At 39.7% G+C, this 26,916-nt stretch overlaps 1 protein-coding gene across 1 annotated transcript in view; it reads right to left on the bottom strand.

Moving 5' to 3' along the window:
* Positions 1-1,999: 1,999 nt before the first annotated feature.
* Positions 2,000-26,916, bottom strand: part of TMEM131 (transmembrane protein 131) — a 94,216-nt gene continuing 69,299 nt past the window's right edge. The window contains exons 23-41 of the mRNA XM_005486413.4: positions 26,076-26,214; positions 25,876-25,985; positions 25,429-25,495; positions 24,350-24,501; positions 22,955-23,097; positions 21,655-21,841; positions 20,410-20,595; positions 18,277-18,435; positions 17,089-17,684; positions 13,784-13,959; positions 12,469-12,596; positions 11,099-11,223; positions 10,795-10,953; positions 9,934-10,108; positions 9,192-9,313; positions 8,989-9,085; positions 7,803-7,900; positions 6,403-6,566; positions 2,000-3,013 (exon numbers count right to left, since the gene is read on the bottom strand). Coding sequence (XP_005486470.4) covers positions 2,717-3,013; positions 6,403-6,566; positions 7,803-7,900; positions 8,989-9,085; positions 9,192-9,313; positions 9,934-10,108; positions 10,795-10,953; positions 11,099-11,223; positions 12,469-12,596; positions 13,784-13,959; positions 17,089-17,684; positions 18,277-18,435; positions 20,410-20,595; positions 21,655-21,841; positions 22,955-23,097; positions 24,350-24,501; positions 25,429-25,495; positions 25,876-25,985; positions 26,076-26,214 — 3,280 coding nt within the window. The 3' untranslated portion in view covers positions 2,000-2,716. The remainder of the gene's footprint in view (positions 3,014-6,402; positions 6,567-7,802; positions 7,901-8,988; positions 9,086-9,191; positions 9,314-9,933; positions 10,109-10,794; positions 10,954-11,098; positions 11,224-12,468; positions 12,597-13,783; positions 13,960-17,088; positions 17,685-18,276; positions 18,436-20,409; positions 20,596-21,654; positions 21,842-22,954; positions 23,098-24,349; positions 24,502-25,428; positions 25,496-25,875; positions 25,986-26,075; positions 26,215-26,916) is intronic.

Genomic DNA, 26,916 nt, shown 5'->3' with positions numbered 1-26,916 from the left:
TAAGATGTTTTTTCCTCTGGTCTTTTCCTCCAGACAGAACTTTCCTTGTGTCTGAGCTTCAGTCTTTTCCATGCTGCCTTTGCAAACAGTCACCCTTGCTGCCCAGCTTTTGACTTTACATTTCCCCACACTCAGTTTGTCCTCCCAGCATGCTGCAATGTTTTCAACCCCATCCAGATTTTTATGCAAGACTGCACGTGTTTTGTCAAAATCTCATTCCTTTTTATTTTTACCTCATCATAAGATCATAAGAGGTCTGTCGTCTCCACAATTCTGTGATGGTGGATGCTTCTGTCTCATTACCACCTCACCCTCTGCTTAAGAGATTTTTCAGTGCATGCCAAGAGTGGCTGTACCACAGGGTACCTCAGGAAGAGGCAGCAAAACCCATCTTGTGCATGTACTTACCATACACAGAGGTTTCTTTAGTTATGCCAAACTTTTGCCTAGATTTTATTTCACCCAAATTCCTGTCAATTGCAATTATGGCTTCGCTTTAAGGCAGCTCTTTTGCTTTAAGTAGGCAAAACAAAGTGAATTGCCTGGAGCAGCAAGATAGGACACTCAGGGAGTGTTTAGGCTTTGGATATTTCCCTTGGGAGAAAGACATGATTTTTCCCCTCTTAGCAAACTGAAAACTGTGTCAAAGATCTTCATAGTTCAGGTGGTTTCACTGGAACTGGTGCTCAAGGGGAAGCTCTTTCAAAACAAGAACTAAGAATATTTTAATAGTGGCCAAGGTTATTTGCATTATCACAAGGGAATGGCTCACATGTTTGGGGGGAAGCAGGGCTGGGTCAGGGAAAGGCATCTAAATTACTTGTGTTTTGCCTTGTCTTGTTCAAAAGGAAATGTTCTTAAACCAGAGTTTTTTATTCCTACCCTCACTGATTAAACCACTATTATCAACTCAGAATTAATTTCTCCTTCTTTCTTCATGGAATCAATTCCAATGTAAACAGCTGCTGGGTAAAAGAGGTGGCATATGACCTTAAGCAGCTCCCTTCACCTTGAAGTTACTGCTGGTTATCTTCCCAAGCTCCATTTGCAGAGAAGCATGCCCTGGCATGTCAGGATCTTAACTGCTTATTCTTTATTTTCATGCAGTAAGAGACTTGTTTGCTCAGTTACTCAGAGGGAAATTGCACACAAATCCAAGTTGAACATTTCATGACCTGGCGTGGCTCTAGAAGTACTCAAAATTTGAAGAACAAAGGAGTTACAGGAGGTTCCTATTCAGGAGATCTGTATCTCTGAGCTGCTGCTGCTGGCACCAGGAAGGCAGCAGCCTGACACTTGGAGGGTTTGTTCACTCAAAGCAAGCTGAAAAAGGGCTCCCTTGGTTAAATAAATGGGAGATATATTATGTTGCATACATAACTTTTATGCTAGAAGGAATATTAACTAAAATATACAGTTCTTACTCTTTTACTGGATGGATTCTGATAAACACCTGCTGCTGTAAATTGGTAGCAGTGCCACTGAGATTTACAGTGCTAATGTCTGTTAATGGTTTCTGGCAATGGAAGGGTTCATTCTTACTTGGCTTCAGCTCAGATGAATATATGTAGTCACTGGGGCTTGCCTTACTGCTAATGAATGGAAACAGGCACCTTACAGGGACAGACAAATCATATCTAAGAATAGTAACATTCTTGTTCAGACCCATGCAAGAACAGTGTTACAAAGGGATGGGTGGAGCATAAACAGCAGCTGCTCCTATACCTGATACCTGGAAACTCAAGACTGCAGACATTTTCCCAACTTTTTGCTATCCAGTGAATTTTCAAGTGGGTTGCACTGCATAACCCTGAAAACAGTTTCTATTCTCTGCTGCAATACAAACCCACGCCGCTGAGAAGCCAGGTTTCATCTGCAGTGAAGTTTCTGGTAACACAGGCTCTGTGTGCAGTAGATTTTGGCACAAAGACTGTGCCAAGTGGAGTCATGAACACACAAGTGCAGAAAATACAAGGGGAACAGAACTGCAGCAGACAAATCTTGAAAAAAGCGTATTTATTTTAAAGTATAACCCAAAGTTGTATCTGTAAGAAATGCACATGGTATCTTGTTTCTTGCACAAGTCTTGGCTGTGTGCATTTCACTTCAACTTAAAAATGCATTCAGGTTTACAAATGTACAAACAGCATAAAGTGTATTACAGTCTCAACAGAATGCTCTCACATTCAGCCACTTTGCTCTTAAGGTTTTGTGTTGGTTTTGTTGGTATTTTTTGTTGATTTTTTTTCCTTTTTTACATTCTTACAACCTGTGTTAACAAAGACAGCCTTATTTTAAAAAAATACTCTGCATTTTAGCACAAAGTGCCTTTTGATTTTAAATTAGAACTTGGAGGATAACACTGGAAAAAATTTAAAACCCCAAACTTTTCATGAAAGTATTGCATGCCAGGATCATTTTAGAGTTCAAATTGTTTCCTAAATAAAGATGGCAGATGGTAAAATATGAAACCAGTGAAACTGTTCATATTTACAGGCTATAGCTGTAGTTGGGATTTGTGACCACACCCAGACATTTCCAAGCTTATCTGCAATCTCACACTACCATACTGCAGGACATACTTTGAAAAGGAGCAAGTGATGAAAGCATGACTGATGGGGAGTGGGGCTGGGGAAGCAACGGCCTGAAAACGACGTTTCAAAAATTTGCATTCAGAATTGAGTCATGACCTGGGTAAAAGTTCTTTCTTTTTGCTTTAGTTTTCATGAGGATAGTGTGAATTTGACCAAGGATCTGAACTTCTTCTTCCAATCGTTGGGCTCCAAATTCTCCAAGGATTGTAGGTCTGTCCCATGTCTTCGGCAGGGTTGGCAACGGCGGCGGCAGCGGGCGGTGGCGGAGCAGCGGCGGAGTTCTCACTGCCCATGAGATCAATGCCTGGCAAGGCGTTGGTTGGAGTGGTGAAGGGAAGGCCACTGTTGAGATTACTTGACCAAATGGAACTGCTGAATGGAGTGGTGGACCACAGGCCACTGGGGTTGCCCAGGATTGACTGCAGTAAAGACAGAGCAAGGAAAGTGGTGGTTTGGTAAGCCTCAATTTCCACCTTCCAGCCCCCTAAAAGAAAAGTATCTGAGCAGCAGCATCAAGAAGCCTGCTCTGGAACCCCTTCCATCCTCACTGCAACACAGAGCTCTGATCTGCCTTTACTAGAGCTTGCCCAGAGGAGCCACACTGCTGCTGCAGCTGAGTGCTCTGGGAGCCGCACAGGCTGCAGGGCGCAGTCACGTTGCAGCTGTCGAGCTGTTTTCATTGCAGTGAGACATCCCCATACCAGAGCTAATTTAAGCACTAGGAGTGTTCAACACACAAGGGCCAGAACACTTATGCTAAACAAACTAGTTAGAATGAGGTAGATAAACATGGTTCAAGACCCAAAAAATTAAAAAAAAAATATCAAGTTGCAATGAAAGATAACAGCAAAGTCCTTTTTTCATCTTTTCTGCTGTTTGCAGATTTATCACCCTGTAGTCAGACCTTGTCTGTTTTGGATTAATCTACTCGTGTTCAGTCCCACTGTACCTACTCCATATTCTCAGTATGTGCTTTTTCCCCACCCAGAATTTTTCCAGATGAAGGGAGAGGGGACAGGAGAAGTGGCCAATTATCACTGAATTCCATAAAGTCTGTCCTGGCTCCAAGACACTTGGAAGTCTCTGACAAATGGTCATGGTGCAGATGCAAAGTTCCAGCACATCACAAATGCATTTGAGATATAGAGGACAGGTACAGCAAGCCTAGAGAATATATGCAGGAACACAGGCCCAGGTTCTCTCAACTGTATTTTACTAAAGCCCAAACAGTAGCACACAGCAAGCAGAGGAACCTGACCTGTGGTGGTGTGGTGGAAAGTGATACCAGGAAGCAGCCAAAGATGGAGATGAGAAAGGTTAGCATAACTTACTGCTAATATTAGCACAGAACCTGCTACATGTAGGCTTCTGGCACTACATAACCCAGTGTCAACAGATTTAATGTACATAAGCTGTAAATTCAATTTGCAAATGCACTGGAAACTTGATACACCCAAAAGGCAGCAGACTTGTTGAGTAAGTGCTGTTAGGTACAAGCATCCTTATGTTTGGATTTAGTGGCTGGAGATAGGGCACCCCTTCCCAAGATCTCTGCCCTTGGATAACACACACTAAAGGTCAATCAGTATCAGTGTACCCTGAATCTGAAGATTTAAACAAAAATCCCTTTAGGAAGGAAAACAAGGTAGAATCTGAAAATTTCTCCCTTTTAGGTTTTTATTCTCTGCTCTGGAATGAAGAGGACAGGCTCAGTCTAATCATACCTGAAGCTGGCTGGATGCTAACACACCACAAAATTTGCTACCAAGAGCTGGACAGGAGTTCTGAGCATTTCTTGGGGGCTAACCAGGCCAATGACACCAGAACTCTATGATGCCACTGAGAAACTGAGCCAGACCAGGGTCACAGTGTATTACTGTCACATAAATAAATGGTTATATTTAAGCTATGCCACCATTTAGACTACTAAGCCTACAGCATGAAACACTCGCTCTGCTGCTCAGAACCTCCTCTAACACACTAAAAGTCCACCCTATTTCCTGCTGCAGGCAAGAGGCAGGAACTATTTGCTCCTACTTGTCCCAAAAGTGTTTGGAAGATCATGATAGAAAGGTTTTCTCATAAATCAGAAGCAACCAGGAAAGGAGCAGCAGAGAAAAGCACCTGCTATGTCCTCTCAAGGCTGGTGGAAGGAGGTACAAAGTGGCTGGCAGGCAGAACTACACACAGAGAAACACAGGAATGGGGAGTAGGAGATTGAGGTTGGAAAGAAACCTGGGGATGAGTACCAGCAAGGCAGCCAGGCTGAGGAGAAAAGCACAGAAGCAGAGTTGTTGTGCATACAAGGAGAAAGCAAGAGGAATAAGGAAGGAGAACAACCCAAATCAACTCTCCAGAAACCTTCCTAGAAAAAGGGTAACACAGGAGCCACTGCCTAAGTGCTGGTTGCAACAATGGCTTTGGCTCTTGTCCCAGAACAGAGGAAGGGGCAGGGCCCTGGCCTGGTACCTGCTCTCTTATCAGGCACCTAGAGCAAGGAGGCTCAGTAACAGGAAAAGCCAAGCTTTCCTGTTCTGGCTTGCCATACCTACTTGAAAATACTCCTATAATTTATAACAGCCTTGAGTATTTCAGCCAGTTTGCTGCTTGCTTCTTGTTTATTATGTGATCTTCTCCTTGAGTAAACTCCTAAAATATCTCCTCCCAAATCAAAGTACTTAAATGGAGTACCTGACACTTCTATATAATTTGTCAGGCTTCCTTCTTGATGCTTCTTGAAGCACACTTCTAAATATTTTTCAGAAGCAGCTGGGAAATACGAGTTGAGAGCTAGAGAGCTTGTTCTGGTTGTCCTCAAGCTCTCCCTCTACCAAATGCTGAGAAACCTGCCCTCCAGGTTTCTCAGCATTTGGTCATGTGGCCAAATTCATTTTGGCCATGTGACCAAAATCCAAACATCTTTCCTTACATAGTTTCAGTGAGGTTCCAGCTCTGCCTGTAACCACATGACAAGGATGGGATCTGCAAGCCTGTGTCCATAAGAAGCTGTGTAACCTTCTTTGGCTTCCCCTGTCCCTGCCTTCCCCCACTCCATCTGAACTGCTCCCAGGTGAAGTAAACATTGCCTCTTACTCACTACAAAAACATTTTCAGAAGTCAACATGAAGAAGGATTTCAGCTGGCAGTGAAGACAGCTGTTGCAGCATAAGTTCTAGTCTGACACAAGGATGACAGTGCAGCACTACAATCAGTAAAGTTGGGGCATTTCTCCTTTTGCTATACTCAAAATCTTCATCAAAATAAGTAGTCAGTTTAAAGACTTCACTTTGTCTTCAGTCCTTTAGTGTTTTTTCCTAAACTGAAAAGAATTTATTTAAGGTCTTTTAGATAGTTTTTTCTGGGACCTTTTGTTAATTTACAAACAGGTGCAATACTGCATTCAGAAAGCAGAATCGAAGTGTGGAAGTTATCATATTGCCTATTTTGCAACTGTCCATCAAACCTGAAGTAACATATGCAGTGTCCAGCCATGGCACAGGAGCAAACCTGAAGGATGTGGGAGCAGAATACACTTTTGTAAGTGCTGCAAAGTGCTCTTGTGACAGGTATTTTTATGGGAAGCAGTGTCCATGGATTCATCATTTGCAAGTGAGAAGACTAATAACTCTTTGTCCAACAGCCATATCAACTTAAATACACCAAGATAAATATATGTAAATTCCTTCTTCTTTTATTCTTCAGTTAATTTCTTTTAATCCCCAATTCCTCCAAATTAAATTATATGTCACATACAGAACAGGCTGGTAACAGTAATAAACCATTGTATTTGGATGGACTGAGTACTTACTGCAGTTGTATGAGTTGGGGAACTTGAGCTTGTTGGCCAGGAGGGTACAGAATCTGTAGCTGAAGGATCCCAGATGGATGATGGAACATTATTGAATTCATTCCAGTTTCTCTGAACATCTTGCCCATAAGCAGATCGAGCTAAACCAAGCTTGCTAAAAACCTCTAAAAATAAAATGAAGTTAAAATGAGTACCTTACTCTCCCTCTTTTTCAAAGATAATAATACTTTTCACCATTATTTCCCATATTTTTCTAGCAGGTCCTGCTGCAGTGATATTAGAAGGCAATACAAATATCATCTCATGCGACCAGCATCTGACAGGGACACAAAATTTGTCATTGCTATAGTGGGAAAAGAGCTGAATCCTTGCTGTGAGTAATTCAGTGCAGCCTAAGCACAGCAGCAGCACTCAGAGTCCTGGCAGCTCTCTGTGACTGCAGTGCTGCTTTGCCTTGCAGCACTCCCTCCCCAGGTGACTCCTGGGAAGAGGCAGCACTGGGAGTGCCCCAGCCCTGACTCCATCTCTGCTATGAGAAGGAAAAGGGAGCACCAGCAGTCATGGCTTGCCTGCTTCTCACACACAGAACTGATCCCAGGCCTTTTACTGGTGCCCTCAGAGCCACGGGTGCCAAGTATTGCTGATGAAGAAGAAAGAACCCCACAGCAGCAGCAGCTGCCATTGTTTGCATTCCCAGCAGAAAACAAACTGTGGCAGTAAAGAGCATTTTATCAGTAGACACCGATGCCACATCCAAAGTTTACTTTGCTTATCATCTTTTCAGCCACCTCAAAACACAGCACACGTGCCCAAGTACACAGAGCAACCACACCCTGCAACCTCAATGCCTGGCCACCTCCATTACACTTATGGAAATGTACCCAAACACTTAAGTACATTAATTAATTAATTGCTGGGTTTAGTACGCACCAGTCCATTGTGCAGCTAGACAAAAATACTGCAGGAAAATGCAAGAGAAAAGCAATATGAGGGCTGGGCCACTGCCTCACTTAACAGAGCCATGGTTTTAAGTATATGTTTATGCTCAGGAAACCACAGGCCTACTGGCACATTTGTGGGACCTACAGTAAAGTTTTGGCGGAGGGATGGAGAGGAAGAAGACTAAGGAAATAACCCCCAAAACCCAGAAATTTTACTGCAGCAGAGAAACTCCAAACAAACCCAAGCATTCTCAGTCCATCAAACACTCTGTGAGATTTCACGAACTTTCTCTGAAGTGAAACTCAGAATATAACACCAAATTTTTAAGAAATGTTCCTTCATAGTCTTCCCTTTTAGGAGTGAGGATGGAAACATTGTATTTAGACCAGTGGAATGAAGGCACAATATTTCTCTACCTGTATTTGAATACAGAAAAATATTTGAACAGGAGAACTCACCTCCAGTTAAGTTAAAAGAGTGTCCAAATGCAGAGAAGGAGTTGAGAGGTGTGAAATCAGGACTGCTGGGATTGCTGATAGGACTCCACAAACCCGAACTACATTTTATGGAGGAACAGGAAGGCAATACACAGCTTATTAACACAGTACTATTGACAATATGAACTTACTGATCTATATACAAAAGTATGTGTGTACATATATTTAACTATTATATTTATATATATCTATATAAAAATATATAGTTAAACATACTAAATAAATATTTAATGGTGATCAAGAGCTAGGAAATCAGTTTGGTTTTGTTTTAACAATAGATTTTGGTGATATACATTTTCCTGTGTATACACCCATCTTGGAGTAACACAGTAATACAGACAGTGCTCTTTAATCTGTAGAATGAGTATCAAACAAACATGAGAGTAGCTCTTTTGATCAGTTGTTCAGAAAACTCATGGAGCCCAAGGTTTTTTTCTCAAGCAGATAAAATTTACAGTGATGTGGAAGAGATACCAATACACCCATGAACAACCTTCTTAAAAACAACAGCTGAGTTAACCGGAACCAGTGCTAAACATCCACCAAAACAAACAAAACTCCAATGCACAAGCCACACTCAAAGTAATTCCTTTACATATGGAAACTTGAATTCAAATCTCTTTCCTACTCCAGAAAGGTTAAAGGTTACTGCTTTTTACAACTAACTGCCAGAATGTCAGAAGAGACATGTGCCTCAGAGAATGTGACTGAGTGCAGCTGTGCCCTGCTCCTCCTGGAAGCACAAAGCTCACTGACAGTTCTGGTCTTTATGTTAAAGCAGAAGTGAAAGGCTTTGCTGTACAGCAAGGTACTCTGCCTGTCACCCTTCAAATGACCTTGGTACACACTCCTCAGCACTGAGAGAGCCAAGCTGATTTCTCATTGTGTGGATGCCCAGGAATAGAATGTTGAGTTACTTGGAATGAGGAGGAAAAAGGTCCCATCACATCCAGAACATCTTTCTACTTTTAAGTCACTTGCAACTCCTAAACTTTTCTGCAAGGCGAGAGATGATGTGCCTAGACTTTAAAAATAGTTTTAAAAAAGCCTAACCAGAATGAATTATGTCAGTCCCTTCAAAATACCATTAATACTCAATCTTCTTTTCTAGTGGTCCAGGTATTTACCTAGAGAATATAAAAATTACCTGTCAGAGCCATCACTGTCAACAACTGTGTGGGAAATGCTAATATTGCTGGAAACATCTGTCTTGCTTGGAGAAACCTTTGGTAAACCACTGCCACCTGTGAGAATATATATGTAAAAAATGAGTAAAATAAACCTCAGCAAAATAACAGATTATTCAGGAAATATTTGGAATTATTAAGAACTTCAAACTGGTTCTAGTACCTGGACTTTTGTCGTAACCTGCAGCTACAGCAGCAAAAGTGGGGTTTCCATTCCTGCCTGGAAGAGAAGCTGCCTTTGCCAGCTTATGTTTGGTACCATTAGGCTGCTTGTTTTTTGTTTCACTAAAATGAGAAAGAAACAAACAAAAAAGAGGGTATAAAAGAGTAAGGTTTTGGACTTCAGCAGTTTGATTTAAAAACCAGTAATTTAAGCTAGCATTCAAGAAAATGTTTATAACAGCTGAAAAGCTTCATGTAATTCAGGGGAATTGCAGTGGAATCATATTGTTAATCCTGAGGTGGTTAGGAGAGCAGCAGCTGCTCCTAGGATGGGACAGGGGCTAGGGTCTACTATGTGGTAAGAATGTGCTTGGTGTGCCATTAAGAGTTAGATGTTTTCTTGTAGGTAGAGGCTCAGCAGCAGCACAAAGACATAGGTTTGGATTATCACTACTGCTACCTCTAGGATGGTTAGTAAGAAGAGAACTAGTAGAGTTAGGAGTGAAACTGCTGGTACTGTGGAAAATAGAGCTGTTGTGGCTGTAGAGATGAGTTGGATCATAAGCTAGAGAACAAATTTTTCCAATTTACAATGTTTCACAGCAAGGCAAGATATGCACAGTGGCGTATCTGCAGAAAAGCAGTTTCCATGGGAAGAGGAAATGGGGAATAGGGAGATGCCCTCTGTGAAGCACAGCTCCACAGTGCCTGGGAAATCAGTAGGAGGCAGGATGTGGACTCACTTGCTGCAGCTGCTGTTGACAATGCTGCTGTAAGTGCCTCCCCGTGGCCCGAAAGCAAAGGGCGTGGCAGGAGGAGGGGGAGATGGAGAGGCGGGCGTTGGAGAGGGCTGCCGCTGCTTCAGGAAGGCGTCTGCGTTCAGGGTTTGCAGAGACAGCTTGTACAGGTTGTCTGTGGCTATAAAGAGAAACACAAAACATCTTCCTGTAGGATTTACACTGCAGCAAAGGCTTCTCAAACTTCTGCTATCCCTTCTGGTCAAATGGGGGAATCATGAGAAAGGCTGTTTGCTCCCAGTGATGGAAGCAGCAGCTCCTTCTCTCTGTTCACCTATGGTTATTTAAGTCTGCTGTTTATTTTCAGAGAGACTGATTTGCAACACAAACAGCCAGGAGGAGCTGAGTTGGTTCCCACACAAGGGATTTACAATGCCGTCACAAAAATTGTAACAGCGTCCCAATAACCATTGCATTAAGGTGTTTTTAGTGTTCCCTCTCAAGGAAAAAATTATCTAATTAGTTCCAAATTGGCTGGAGCAGATCCGACCAAACAAAACTCCATCTACTGTAGAAAATACTTTTTTTGAGCAGTAATTATAATTTTCTCAATTTCTCCAGCAGCTTCTGAATCTTGTTCATCACTGGAGAGCTGCAGAATGACCTATGTTCTGACCACACCATTTTCAAACCTCCCAAATCATAACAGATGCTACCAATATGGGGCCTACAGCAGAAAAATGGAGCTCAGTTATGCAGTGAAAAGGAGACCTATGCAGTGAAAAGGAAGATCTATAAACAGATCAAGCCTATCTACAGATATTAATTGCAGAACACTTATTCTGCCATTGTCTGGTGATTACTTACAGCTGCCAGCTTTGTGGAGAGGCACAGAGTCCCACTCTGGTGGTGGAGAATCCTTTTCCCCTTCTGAGCTGCTGGTGTTCCCTAGCTCCTGTGCAGAACCACTGGGGAGAAATTTTGCTAATACTGATGGCCTGTTCTCCATTAACTTACTGCTTGGACCTATTAAAACAAAAGAAAACAAGTGTGTGGATAATAAACGGGGTAGCTTTCTTCTCACACCAGACTTAGAATTAAGCACTCAAGAGGGGTTACAGACAATGATATAAAATTCTTGAGGTATTTACAAAAATCAGCTTCACATTACCTCTTGTTTTGGGGAGGTTTCTTGATTTAGAGCTACTTGACAAAAGGTGTGGTGTGGAGATCTTGGATGGAAAGGTTTTGCGCTGCTTGTTTTCCAGTGGGGGAGTATAAGACAATTCCAAGGGACTAAAAGAAAACAGAAATGATTTTATTTCAAAGCTCTGAAGTACTGAAAAGCACTTTCATATACACACACACACAAATATGCTCCACACTGCTGTATTAGTGTGGACCCACACTGCTCCACACACTGTATTAGGCTCACTCACGCTCCAGAAACAGCTTTCACCCTGGAGCTCCAGGATCACAAAACCCATTTGATTGTACAGAGGCAAGAAGAAATGGCAGCTGCCCAGTTTCTACTCTATCCCTACACACCCCTGTCAGATCCCATGCTCCTAATACACTATTAACCTAAATACACAGGATTGGTTTTTTAATCAATAATATAAATCTACTTAAATGTACCACCAAATTCAATTGGCTGTATATTGCTCCTTTTCTCCAGGTATTTGATTCTGTCTCTCAAACCTTCTAGGGAGGAACTATTTTCCCTGTTTCTTGCAGAAGAATTCCAAGCCAGCTGTCATTGTGGCCTTTGAAAACTGTCACACATAATGAACTTGTGAGTTATAAGATAAAGCAAAGTACATAATAGTAAGAATAAATAAGGAGTAGACTTTGCCAGGCAATGTTTTCAGAAATATTTTGAAGAACATTAATTTCTTCTAACTGTAAACTCAGTCTACTATTAATTACAGCAGGAAAAACACAGTTGATATACCATACCCTCATTTGGTAAAGTTTACTCTTGTGACACTTGGATACCAATATGATTTCACAACACTATTTTGGAATGAACTAGCTATAGTAAGACTAAGATTCTTCATGTTTCCCCCTATCTGTGCTCTGCAATCAACCACGTGCTAGTAAGGGACTGGCAGTGGCAGCAGCCTCCTTTTAGAAAGCATCCAAGACTGACCTTACTCTATGACATGAAAAAGGAAACTGAGGCTGCAGTTTCCCAAGAGCAGCTAAAGGCACTCACATTAATGCTGGCTCAGTGGGCTGCCCCTAGAGTCATTAACCTCACCTTTTGTATGCAATACCTGTTATAAAAACCTTAACATTGCTTTGCCTGCCTTTCATTGCTGGATTTAGCTCTCACTTGTGTGCTGTGTTTCCATTAAGTAATTTATTATTTACAAGCTTCAGATGCTCCCTGACATCAGTAAGGAAGAGGAAGCTGTTTAAAGGTACCTGTTGTTGGCATTTGCCAAACTGGCAGCTATAACAGTCAGATATTTTTATCAACCCATCTTCCTTTTATACACGATACTTTCCCTACTAGACAGCCTTCATTATGCTTACCTGGTTTTCACATCTACAGGGATTTCTTTCTTGATACTTGTAAGCACTTTTTTGGTTTTCTGTTTTACTGGGACTATTTCATTTTCAGGTTTTTCTGCTGTAACTTTTCCCTTTTGTTTCTCAGGTTCCTACAAAAGATAAAATGACACATTAATAATCACGAAAAGCAAAGTCCCTCTTGCATCATAACAAAGAGGGCAGAGGAAAGAATGCTGTTGGAAAACATGAGAATTTTTGGAGTATTAAAAGTATTTTTTCATAACTTAATGAGTTTGCCTATAAAATATAGTTTCTATTTTTTCTATTTAGAGAAGCAGAAATAGAAATAACAAATTAATAAGCTTCAAGGAGATCTGATGTGTGCAAATACACAGCTCCCCTGGCCACGGCCTATGGGTCTATTTAATAAGATGCTAGCTCTGTACTGAGACCTTTACTGCATCTCCTGCATGCAGTCCAGGCCACCTAAAACACACTCTTCAACAAAGTAAATAATATGAGAAACTTCACCATTACATTTATTATTTTCTTTAATCACACTTCTAAGACTGCCTAAATACAAGTATAGTCTCAAATAGCCATCCTGAAAATATCAACAGTAACTTTCAAGTGACAACTTACTAAACTGTAACCTTTAAAATATATCCCATGGATTTCTTTTTTCCCCACAGCTATAATCCTTGTCTTTTACAAAGTTCAAATTTAAGATATTAAAATTTAAGATTGGTTTTCTTCCCTTTGGCATTGCCTCTTCTTTGTCAGAGTTTCCTTTAGGACAAAATATCTATGACAATCCAACCACTACACAAACAGTAAACATTAGTTTATTACCTTGGAGCATGTGAGCTGAATAAGTTAAGCAAAGCTAGGGGTATTGTATAAGGTAATTAAGTTAACTTTGTGCTGAAAAGTTACCACCATTGATCTGAGCCTTTCTAACTGGCAAAAGGCATGATTTAGCATGCACCTTAATTGCTGAATGAAATTAGCATCCACACTTTGGCATTTTATTCTGCAAATAGAAGAGGCCAGGAGATAATCACCACAATGCTGCTGACAGCTGCTGGCTAATTCATGCCACAGTCACCTGGGCATTTTTAGTCCTGAGACTACAGGACTCAAGCATGTTCTCTGCACTCAGAGGTGCAGATTTGATACAGTGAAGGCAAGAATAGGGAAATGTTTTTTTTTAATTAACATTCTTCCTTTATTAGGTATTATACGAGGATGGTGTGGGGGAGAGAGACCGTGTTCCTACTCCAATGGGCGACACACAGGGCCATACAAGGGCCTCCTTTTCTCAGCAGTGCCATACCTCTTTGAGAAGTGGCTCTGTATCTGGGTTGGAGGTTTCTGTTGTGGTTGAAGAACTGTCATCATCTGCCAAGGAATCCTTCAGCTCATCCTCCTGTTGCTTTCCTTTCCCTCTTCTGTCCTTTTCTTCCCGCTTCTTCTGTGGCTTAGCCTTGCGCTGAATCGTTTTCCCTTTTCCTAGAAAGATAAGGATGCTTCAGATGCTCAGCAGCAGTGCTCAGAGACAGGAGAGTTCCCTTCATCTCAGAGGCTGCCCCACATGATTAAGCCTCTGAAGTTTGTTGCCTGTTATGACACACCAACCACTTTTGCTCCTGTGCACCAAATGTGAGCAAGAGAAGAACCCTAATGACCACCACATTTATGCTCCTGAGCTGTGTTCCCATTGCCCCTCCGTGGATGTGGGCACGTGACTGCCTGTAATTCCTTTCTGCTCTGTTCCTGGCATTCCTTTTAAACACCATAGAATCCAATTTGACAGTTTAACCACATAACATTAGATTTAAGCATAAATTTCTGAGGATGGCAAAAGCTCTATCATCCAAACAAATGAAGAACAGAAATGATCAGCATGCTTGTCAGTTGGAAAAAAACAAACAAAACACAAAGCAACTTGAAATAAGACTAGTGTGGATGAGAAAAATCACTAACAGTATTTGTCTAGCAAAGAGGTAAAAAACCCAAATGACCAAAACCTGAAAATCTCACACTCAAGTATACTTTCTCCTCCTAACATATTTTATTCCTTCAGAGTGGACTATTTTCAATACAAAGCAACTGTGCATGTGTGTGCAGTCTTCATGAGCTTACCACTGCCTGCTGCTGTACTCTCACAGGATTTGAGCTTTCTCAACACTCTTATGTCTTACCAGCTGTAGCATGTGCCTTTACTCATAGGATCCTTCTTGAGATACTGCTCTTCAAAATAAGCACTCTCATTTATGAGCCACACAGTGCCTGCATACAGCCTCCTGGATGGATTTAACTGTTCACTCAGATAAAGACTCAAGGAACCTGTGATCAATAGCTGGATTCTGCCCCTTCTGGAATTTATAGTAGCTCAAGCTAGAATTGAGACTGGAAGCACCCTGACAGCTGTTATATTTCATTTGGCAAAATGGTTAAATTTGTACCAAACCAGAAATTTGCCTTCAGTATTTTGGCAAATACCAGATACATATCCTTCAAACTTTGTGTTTTAGGACATAAGTAACAGTGTTTCCAGTATCTAGGACAACAAAAATATTAGAGATAAAAATATTCTTTTTAGCTTGAATGCAAATAGGTATGTAAATACAAGTAGATCTTCCTAGGAACATTTTTTCAAGGTTGGCTTCCAGCATATTGGGGGCATTTTGGCTGGGCCTCAGAAGGCCTCATTCCAAAATTTGCTTGAAATGCAGCCTACATTTAGCATTGCTAAACAGTTTAATGTTTATAATTAGAAAATCTATGTAAAATGCTATAATAACATTAAAATGTAACATAAAGCAGCTGTATCACAAAAATATAACACAGCCTCCACTGCAGTCTGCTAGGATCCAAGTTTTAGGAAGCTGAAACAGAAGACTGTATAAGACAGCAATTCTGCACAGGGTCTTAGGACAGACAGTTTTAGTCCAGAAGCTGCTGCTTCTGCAAAAGTTTGTGATTAGCTCTAAATACTTATCTAAAGACAAATACCCATGTGTGTATGTAGGTGCAGATACATTACGGAACTCCCCCTATGGTTTTATGTTTTCACATTTTAAAGAGGACAAATGGGAATAGACACACTACATTATCTGGAGTGGGAATAAGCTTATGAATTCAAACTTGGTGATCTCCACATACTGCATGCAGCTGCATCACAAAAAGCTCTCAAGAGCAAGAGCTGCTTCCTTCTTAGGGGGAGCTAGAAATGGAAGATGCACTCCAAAGTACTTTCAGGCATTCAGTACATGGACTGGACCAGTCCACTGCACACCCATGTTGTATGTTCATATGTAACCCTTGAGAATGTTGCATCCTCACTACCAGACACTTTGCTTTCCAGAGCTCCTACATTGCACTGTTTGCCATTATGGACACCATCCATGAAACCTCCCTAACACCACATCACATCACATCACCTCCTGGAGTCCTATTTAGCCTTTATGGAATGAATATCTGACAAACTGATGGCAGTTCTTTTAATTGTACCAACCACCTATCACTGAAAACTAAAAACATAACAGCCCAGAAACAGAGTAGTATAGCTCAGTGTGACACCAAAACCTCTCACCATTTCAGTCTCCACTTTGAAAGTCCAAATACATCCTAACATCCACTCTGAACTAATTAAAATTCTACTCATTACCAGCCAACAGAGTGAAACCTTTGTCTTTGGTGAGGTGCAATCTTACAGATGTTGGAGTATTTATATGCCTTCTCATGACTAATTTCCTTAACTTTATCTCTAATAACAAACACAGTGCCATTTCTGTACAAGTGTTGGTAGCAAAAAATGAAAAATTGTTTAGAAATAAACACATTAACATTAAATGATCACAACTCTGGGATGCAATTGAAATTGCTAATGCAAAAATCATAATTAGAAATCCTATTTCAAGAAGTGTTCATAAAAAGGCAATAACTGACATAATTTCAAAAGTCTAAACATATCTAATGCATGAAATTCAATTCATTATTTTAAGTACTACACAACTGGAAACATGGATAAACAAGTCCAACTCAACTCTAGCCTCATCCAAAAATGAACGTAATGTATAGACACAGGTGCCTTATATTAATTTGCTGACCACCTGACATCAAGGATTTTCTACAACTGCAAGTCTGGACATGAAGAATTCCATTCCCAAACAATACCACAGGGGCTATTTACCCATCTCTCCCTCTCTTCCCCTCCTCCCTTTTTCCCTACCTCAGTTTTCATAATACACTAGGACAATTTCCTTTTCCCTTCCTCAACCCTGAGCTCCAAGGCCAAATGACAGAGGTAGGAGGGACAGATGCCAACCCAAGGGTAAAAGAGTAGCACCAAAAAGCATTTTTCTTTTTCAGAGAATCAGGTGTCTAGATATTCACACCTGCTTTCATCAAAACATGCCACCATTTTTACAGGAAGAATGACAAGCCAGCACTGCACAGTGAACTTCACTGCCATAAGGTAACAGAAGTGTTCAAGACACAGGCACACAGCACAGGCAGGGAACCACAGAGAAGCACTCCCTTCCCACACCAGGAAAACAAGACCTTTACAATTGTTTAAATCTTGTCCTGTAGTTTACACAGGGAGTCATCCCATTAAAAACAGAATTGTATTACCTTTGTTTTTTGCTAGTGGAGATGGGGGCTGTTCTGTAAACACATCAGGGGAAGGGGATTCTGGGTGGTCAAAGTCTTTTTCCATAGTTTCTATGAGCCCAGTGAGATCTGAATCCTCCGAGCTGTGCCTTCTGCTGCTGGCACACTCGCCCTGAGGCGCGCTGAGGAGCGGGAGCTGTGGCAAAGCACTTTCAGTCTGCTGCTCTTGCTGCTGGGGCCCGGCTGCTGGGGGCTGCTGGAGGGGCTGCTCTGCCAAGGCTGGTGCCTGCTGCTGCATCAGCTGCTGGTTCTGCCTCGTCCCCTTGGCTCTTTTGCCCGCGGCATGAGTCTGAGCTGTGGCACCTGAATCCAAGGTAAAGGGGCCCGTTCTGTTTACTGACTGCATGGAAGCTGCTTGTGCTGAAGTCCTGTTAGGTATACTTGAATTGGTTTTGGATTTGATGTTTTCAACATCAGGTGCATTTCTATTGCTGTGAAGGTGTGCTGTTGCATTGCATTGCTTATGATTCCCTGCACCGGATCGCGAAGACGAACTGCCTGCTCCATAAATTCCTCTGGACGAACTGTGATTAGAATCTGATCCAAGTGTATTCAAGCTGGAAGAGTAACGCATGTTTAAACATACTTTGCAGTGTTTCCATTCTTCACCAAGAAAAGAGAATCACTATATCCAAAAGAAGCCTTGAACTAATACTATTCTTGGCATATAACCAGCAAAAATGCCTAAAACTGGTTTGGCAAGTCAGTTGGCTTTACCATTTTGCATGCACTTTCCTGCTGTACACAGGAACAAAAACACAGTAAAATGAATGTTGATATATATGATGGAGGGAACACTGAAAGGAGATGATCTTTACTTAAGACACCTAAGGTAGGAACTTCTGGTCTGCAATTTCTTTGCAGTCTATACAGTTCATTTTTGAGAATATTAACAGGAAACTTGGCAGGGTTTGGTTTTTGTTGGATTTATTTTTTTCCTTCCCTATTTTTCGCCCCAAAAGAAGAATATTCCTCACAATCACAAAGTTCATCTTTTCATCCAAGCCATCTTTTTACAAGCAACTGTGGGGATATTTTTATTCATTCACCTGTTCTACAGAGCAGTATTACTTTCTAACTGACCTGGTAACGAAAGAAGCAAAGAAATAAATGGCAAAAGCACCATAAGAAGCCCAAACATTTACTTACTTTCCATCAGATGAAATTCCAACTATTCTCCTGAGATCAAGTGGCCTTCCCATATCAAAGGGAGGATTTGAGGCCTCAAAGGACAAGCGTCTTCTAAATGGCTCCCAAATTCCTTGAGCTTCTAGATAGGCTGTTCCAATTACCAAGAGAAAGAGTACACTGCAGAGAAGAAAGGTATTTAAGGATTTATTTCTTAGTTTTGAGCATTTCAAAACTAATGACTAATCACACAGGACAAAAAGTTTGTATCCTGTACTGAAAATACTAAAAAATTTATCCAAACCACAATTTTTTCTGATAGAAACATAACATACACAAGACTGGCATGATAAGCAAATCACCTGCACTGAGAATGGGAGCTAGATGCAAGCCTGACATGCAGTTGCCAAGTGCATTAATCCAAAAGAAAAAAAGTTGGACTTCAAAACCTGGAGCCACAAGCATGTAACTATTCAAAGTAACAGTGATTTAGGGACGGCAAAAATAAACATCACCTTATCAAATTAAAAAACATGGACTATATAAACTCTAGCAGTGTTCACTGCTAGAAATTAAGGACAGCTTTGCAGTGACATGGAAGAGTTATTTTAGTGGCAACTAGCAAACACATACACAATGGCATCCTAAAAGTTAAATTGCAGTTTATGCACAGGAATCTTAGAATATTATAAAATATATTAGGACTCTTGTCTAGTTTGCTGCTAAGAAGGATTTTAGTATTTTTAGGAAAAAGACATAGCAAGGAAGGGATTAGTATTCTCTCTTCTTTGTAAAGTCTAATTAACAAATACAGCACATATAAAATTATCCAAGCAAACTACACTTATGAGCTGACAAACATTACTCTGTCAAAGTATTAAAACCGAACTAAAATTAAATTAAAACCAAATTCAGCCTATACAATTCTAGCACATATACAGAAGAAAACCACATAAGTACTCACTCAGCGCTTTTAAGTAATGTAGTGTTAGTGATGACACAAAATTTCCTAAGTAACAGAAATTTTCCTCTTACTATGGAAAATGCAGTTTCCTCACTAAACACTGCATTACTTAGGAAAGTGCTGAAGAGTCAAAAAAGAAAATGAAGTGGGTTGTAACTTTATCTTCTCTATTTTTTTTGTCAATCCCTACAATGAAAGGCAGCCTAAGTGAACATTCGCAAAATGGAAGAGACAGTAACTTACTGTAAGGGAAGAAAAAGGAATATGACATATATGTGATAATGCTTTGGATTTGCAGCATACAGAAAGACCATTTTTTCTTCACAGGCATCTACACCACCAATACATTTCACACTAAGATATAAGCTTAACACTAAGAAAACAGCATTTGTTGCTTCTGATAAGTAAAAACTCCTACTGATAAGTTTCCATGCTAGGGTTTTCTCTGCACAAAAGCAGTGGGGTAAAGTGTTTCACATCCAAGAGCTGAGCAGGGACACAAGGTTTATAACTCTTGATTTCAAATAAAGATAGGTACAGGTTAGACTGTGAAAATGGTGGCATTTTCAACTCATATTACAACAAGGTATAATTAGTACATGTCTGTCTGCTGAGGAAAAACGTGCATTAATATCCTACTATGTAACCTGTGAGTGTGCAGTGTTGCAAACAACGTCCTTCAGGTTCTCAGAAATCCCATTATTAATATCACCAGTTGTCTGTCACATTACAAGTGGCAGCAAAGTTAAATTCATCCAAGGCATCTGCTAAGCTTATTACAGTCACTGCCTTATATCTCTCTAAAGCACAATACTCCAGAGAAGGATGCTTATATTTCCACAGGAATTCATTGCTATCAGTGCTTTAATACCTAAATATGTCTCAAGTTTGGCTTACTTATCAAAACCCCTACAGATTATCAGGGCTAAGAGGAGTACACATGTCACCCAAGGAAATAAGTTCAAACAAGAAGTGTATTATTTTGTCCTTGGTTTGAAAGTCAGTACTCCTTTGCCTTAAACAGTTCACACTAAATCTATAGGAGTGTTTATGAATTTGATCTCCTTTTACCCTATTTTAGTGTACCACAATTAGAACATGTGCTGAATACCCATGTGTTTCTGTGTAACCCATATTGGAGCAGTGGCAGCTCGTGCCCATACAGCAGTAAGAACAAACACACACACAACCTCATTATTCCTGAGATGATTATGTACAGTGCCAGTTCCCAGTTGGGCCTGGGCAGTGCTTCAGCACATGTTGCCAACATGTGATATGGAAGCGATGCATTCAAGATAAATACAAATTCAGAGCCTCCCGCAGTGATGAATTTTAATTCCCTTATAACTCTGGAAGCAGTGAAATCTGGTGTAAACCTGGAAACAACATAAAGCACATCAGAACTTTTCATAGGAACAGCACAAAAGTTTGAGGCAATTTTTATAACTCATAAATTATAAACTAAAAAAACCTGTAATTCAGCTCCATTGATTAGCCTAAAAATACTTGTGTACCTTTCAAATACCTCAAGATGTGTTTGACTATGTTCATTAACACCTATGCTTAACACATCTGATTCTAGATTACTCCTGAGGTACTATATGAAGTTATAATACCTGACAATAAGGTTTTACCACACTTGTTAATAAAAGCTATGAATGCAGTAAAAATGTAATAGCAGGTCTTAGTAAGTAATGGAGCCAACTACTGTGTGAGCTATAAATTTTTTAAACACTTCACCTTTGAGTCACAAACTTGACTTTTCAAAAACACTCTATCACCACTATTTCACAGTCTCATCACAAACTAAGATTGTGCAGAAATACTAGTGAAATACTATTCCACTGCAGCAATATTTCAAACATCCACTTGCAGACCAGAAGAAACTTCTGAACTTTTTAGATACCATTTTATGAATAATTAACTTTACAACAAAGCACTGTTAAAAGATCAGTGTTTGGTGCAGAGACTTTTTACAATTGAAAATGACAGAACTACACAATCATTGCCATTAAGGCAAGAGAAGAAATATTCAAGACTAAAATGCTGTGCATTACAATAAAAATCCTTGGACTGAAGGCTCCCTTCTACATACTGCAATGCACCAAATCCATATGTAGGTCTAGGTCCCATGTGGATTCACAAGTTAAATGAGGGAAATTTATATAACCTCAAATACTAACATTATTCAACACAGCAAGTTATACTTACTGGACAGTAATAGCAGTAATACTAGTCAGTCACAAAACCATGGTGAAAGGAAAAATCAAATAGTGTTTGCAAGAAGAGAAAAAAAAGTCATAGTTGTATAACACTGCACAAAACCCATATACACTCAAAACTTCAGAAAAAAGCCCTCAGAATTTAACCAAGAGAGTTTTCCTCTGAAACATCCAAATGTAACGCTCCATTTAGATGTAAGAAAAACCACTTACAATATGACAATGTCTTTAGAGGCATTGGCACTTAGTGCAAATTCCTGACAGTTAACTACTTTAAATCCATATCCTTCACATGTGTAGCCACTGATTTCCATCGTTTTCACATTAATCCGCAGCTGCCCTGTATTTTCCACTTTAAACGTTCTTCTGAGTGTGAAATTCGGTTCTTTATATTTCATTTCTAGAAACAAACAGCAGTGGTTAGTGTTATGCTAAGCAGATATCCTTCAGTATATTCATATTTTACAGCAGAAGAGAGTTCTGTCAGTACTACAGCAGAAGACAGACTAGCAAGGTCCATGGAAATTAACTTGTAGGAACATATCTCTGCAGCCAGATTCCCATCACTGTCAAGGTAGGGAACTTGTACAATTCCAGAGCCCTCTAACTCATCACAGAAAAAACACAAACCCCCTAACCTCTGACAGCACTGCTGCCCCACAAAGAAATCACCCCAGCTGCAAAGCTCTTTGATATTCTGCCTAATGTTGTGGTATTCTGTGAACAGTCCCAGCAAGAGAAGAATTAAAATGGGTTTTTTTGTTTCTTTTTGTTGTGTCTTAAAAAAAATTACATGGCTTAACTACATATATCTTATTAGCAAAAAAAATCCCTAACCACAACAGGCAAAGGGCAATGACTAAGCTTTACTTCAGGTTTTCTTACTCATGCCTCACAAAAAGCAGAATAATCTCAGATGATAATTAACATGGCACTTAGAAATGTCTGGAAAACTGCAAAGTACCAGAGCAGATTTTAATACCAGATACAACTACAACTCTTTTACCAGTTTCTTAAGTAATATAGGTACTCTTAGCTCTCCTCTCAGAAGCAAGCCTGAGGCTACAGAGCAGAAACCTCTCTCTGATCTCAGAGTAGAATCTGGCTGGGATTTAATTTTCATCAAGGAACATGCCCAACCATTTTTTCCCAATGGTTATGTGCTTAAAGATTATGAAGGTATGAGGAAAAGAAGTACACAGAAAGTTACTCTCATGATCCAATTTGTATTGAATTTAGAGATTTTGCTAGTAAATACGCAAAGATCTTTACCTCCTCTGTCTTGAATTTAAGCGGACAAACAGCTTCTGTTTTATTTCCTAGCTCTCACGTTAAAACAAAAACCATAATATATTTTGTATTCTGCCTAAATGCAGTAGCAATTTTCATGTATTTAAATGAGTTAAATTTCTAGGTCACTAGAAGAGGGAAAAAATATTTCTACACATGCCAAGTTTTACAAATAAAATACGACTTCTTTTCTGTTCAGCATATTAGCTCAAGAAGTACTCACTTTCTGAACAGTCTTTTAATAATGCTTCTGTGATTTTAAAGCGTAAAGAACTTCCTGGACCAGGAGGTTTGCCTGCAACCTTCAAGCTCTCAGTTGTTCCTTGTCCTTGTACCATTATGGCATCTACTACAGTCAAATTATTTCTGTGGAAAAAGAAAATGGGTGAGGGGTAACATTCATAAAAGCTTCTCCATAGACTATGAGTCTATATCCCAAATCTGGAGAAGAAATATACTATTCAAATAGCTGCTCCACAGCTAATTCCCCACATTATGGAAGTAAACAGCAGGGGTCTCAAATGTAGTGTTTGCAAAGACAAAACCCTATGAAATTACAACATAACATACAAATACAAACCCCAGTGAAATACTGGTTAAAATCTGTATCTCTTAGTAAGGCATCATATCTGACACAAAAGTGAACTCAATGCTCTTTATTAGAAAGACTGAGCTTGCACTGTAGCTTTATTTTGCAAAGCGCATCTCTAACCAGAGACCCTTCTTTGAAAACAGTGTAGAATATATTTCAGAAATGAAGTATCCATGTGCTGGTGGTTGAGAGGCTGGACATGACCCAGCAAGCCAATCACACCCTGGGCTGCATCCAAAGCAGCGTGGGCAGCAGGGTGAGAAAGGGGATTCTGCCCCTCTGCTCTGCTCTGGTGAGACCCCACCAGGGGTGCTGTGTCCAGCTCGGGTCCCAGCACAGGAAGGACATGGACCTGTTGGAACAAGTCCAGACAAGAGGCACCAGGATGATGAGAGGGATGGAGTACTTCTGCTATGAGGAGAGGCTGAGAGAATTGACATTATTCAGCCTGGAGAAGAGAAAGTTTCCTGGTGACCACACAGGACCTCCTGTACTTAAAGGGAGCCTGTGAGAAAGATGGGGACAACCTTTTTAATAGGCCCTGTAGTGACAAGAAAAGGAGTGATGGTTTTAAAACTAAAACAGGGTAGATTCAGATTAGATATAGGGGGAAAAACTTTTTACAGTGAGGGTACTGAAACACTGGAACAGATTGCCCAGAGAGGTTGTAGATGCCCCATCTCTGGAAACATTCAAGATCAGACAGACCTTTGAGAGACCTGAAGATGTCCCTGGTATTGCAGGGGGGACTGGGTTAATGACTTTTAAAGGTCCCTTCCAAACCAAGCCCTTATGTGATTCTGTGGTAAGTATAACAGTGGCTTATATATTTACATCCCTGAATATATAGGAATACAGGTAAAATACTCTAAGACATGTCACAACTACATTAAACCTCTCTGCAGATACATAGGATTGTACAATTATTCTTGTAAAAGCAATAGTTTCTTGTCAGCTGATTTCAAGTATGATACATATAAAGAGAAAAACAGAGAAAAACACACTTATTTCTGAAATATCTCTTACCTGATAACAATCAATGATGAAACAGTTTTATTAAGAGCTGGAGTGAACTTTACTTTGACAGACTTTCTCTCACCAGGTTTTAATATTAGACTTAAAATGGAATGACGAGCCAAGCCCTTTGTAAGTCCCACAGTGGTCTGTAGTGGTTGGACCTTAAGGGGGGGGGCAAACAAAGCAAGGCTTTAAAAAATAAGACATTTTTACATGTATTTGATAGAAATGGTATTATTTTAGCTAGAAAATTGATCTTGTTCTAAAAAAGGATACTACTCAGTGACATAGTCTGGTTTTTTTAACCAGAAACTCTGATAGCACAAGAATTTCCCTACTTATTAGTAAACTGCTTGCATTAATGGAGAAGCAGAACAATACAACAAAACAGAACTGAGCTAAACTTCACCCATGTAGATTCATAAAGTTCTAGTGGAAGAAAAAGATCAGAAGTTCTTACAATATATATTTTGAACACTAAATTAGTATCAAACCACTATGGAATATTTTTTTCTCCTCAGAATTTTCAATTGTTAAGCAAACAAAATAGAAGAACTACTCAAAGAAGTCTATTTTGAAGAAGTTTGCCATTTGTCTTGAGACACTGAATAAGCATCAAATGGTAATCTAAAACAAACTGCAAATGGAGGGGCAAAGTCAGATAAAAAAGGTAGTACTTAGGATGTGGGTGGCATGTTCTATATGAAAATGCACACACTTAAAAGTAGACCACAATACTCAAATCACTTAAAAGAATCAACAAAGCAATGGAATAATCGTTTCTTTGCTCATTGCTCATTTTAGAACTAGTAATCACTATGCTGAAGAAAATAATCCTGCCAGAAAGAGAAAATGCAGTTTTCCTGTAACTTCCACAGTTGTATTATAATGTAAGCATACAGAAAAAGTGACACTTTATTAGTTACATTTGAAGGAATATTTCTTTTCCAGATTTCCTGATATCCAACAGATATTATATTTACATTAGATTTTCCACACTAATACCTGAAGACATGTCTGACTGAACTCTTATTAAAACAATAACAAACCTGAATTTAAAATTACCAAGAATGTATCGAAATACTTACACAATTTCTGAAGACCTGGAACTCTAGAGTCCTCTGATTGAAATTAGCTGGCTTACTCAAATTAAACCTGAAATGAAATTGCAATTTTTTCTTTCTCACAGATCAGGGAAGGTAATGACATACTTGCATTTATGGATTTTAGCACAAATCAAGTATCTATGGTAGCCCAACATGCACCTGAAAGCATCACTTGATTTTATTTTTTCTTATTTCCCCCCTGTTGTACATCAAGTTAAGGAAGAAATGTAAACACATTTCAGCTCAGTAAAAAATACAGATGTGTGTTCAATGGCAATAGATTCAGCTCTCAACTGGTCTAATGATTCAAATTCTAGAGGTGGCCAATATGAATTACCAACACAACTGCCATATCATGCATTCATTCCTTGTAAAATGCATTTTCTCTGCCCAGTGGCTACACCCCAAGGGTTGCACAACAACACTTACCGTTCCAACAGCTTATCAACAAAAGTGGATGGGTTAGAATACAGAGCTACTGGAAGAAACTGAACATACACAGGAGCATCAGCTGGATTTTCTAGAAAAATTTCTTCTTCCTGTTCAGAAAGAATTTTAAATAAGTTTACATTACCATTAATGCAATTAGAAATATCTGTTTAAATGATACTATCACTAAAATAACTTACTGATGAGCTGTTTGTGTTGGTAAGAGGGAAGTTTAGATGGCGTGGTGAACTAAGGATGGAGGGCCAGGACATTTCTGCTGTAATTTTCAACCTAACATTCTTCTGAAGATCTGTGTCCACTTCAAATACAGCATTCAGTCTGGAGAAACAGTTATAAAACTCACTTTTATGTTTTGCAGAAACAAATATTACTGAGATTCAGATCAGTAAGAAAAATAGCCCAAAAAATCTATTTGATGATTTGCAAAGGTACAAACAGTAGAAAGGAAAGGCTCCAATATAGCATCTACAATCCAGAAAATTAATTTGCCTGCATAGGTACAGTAAATCAGTACATCTAATCTAAATGCAATGGATGCACAGACTGTGTGCCTGCACCTCTGTCTAATAAACCTAAAGCAAATCTGAACAAGTCATACTTGGCGCTAGCTGCTACTTCCATCCGTGAATGAAGTTCTTTGCTATTAAACAACCTCCACAACAGACTTGGGTCCCCTTCTCCCACAAGTTCTCCAGCATGAATTGAAACTAAACTAAAAGTACAGAGCTCTCCAGTCAGCAAAAGAAACAATATACTAGGCTTCAAACCCAGAGAAATTTCCAAATGTCCAAGTCACAATACCTCTCTTTTCAGTTCTCTTTCCTTTCCCTGAATGTTCCTTTGGACAGCTGGGTAACTTTAAATCTCTTTAAAAGCATTAAATACTTTAAAATATAATAAATAATATTAAATCATTATATATTCAAGTTAGAACTACTCCTTATTCAGAACTAATCTTCAGCATTCTCCTTGACTGTTCTCTTCCTGTAGGGAATAGAATATTCTTGAAAGTTACTGGTG

Source organism: Zonotrichia albicollis, chromosome 2 (genome assembly GCF_047830755.1).
Source record: "Zonotrichia albicollis isolate bZonAlb1 chromosome 2, bZonAlb1.hap1, whole genome shotgun sequence".
Lineage (NCBI taxonomy): Eukaryota > Metazoa > Chordata > Aves > Passeriformes > Passerellidae > Zonotrichia > Zonotrichia albicollis.
Note: the sequence above shows the minus strand (reverse complement) of the source record. Positions and strands in the feature narration are given on the sequence as shown.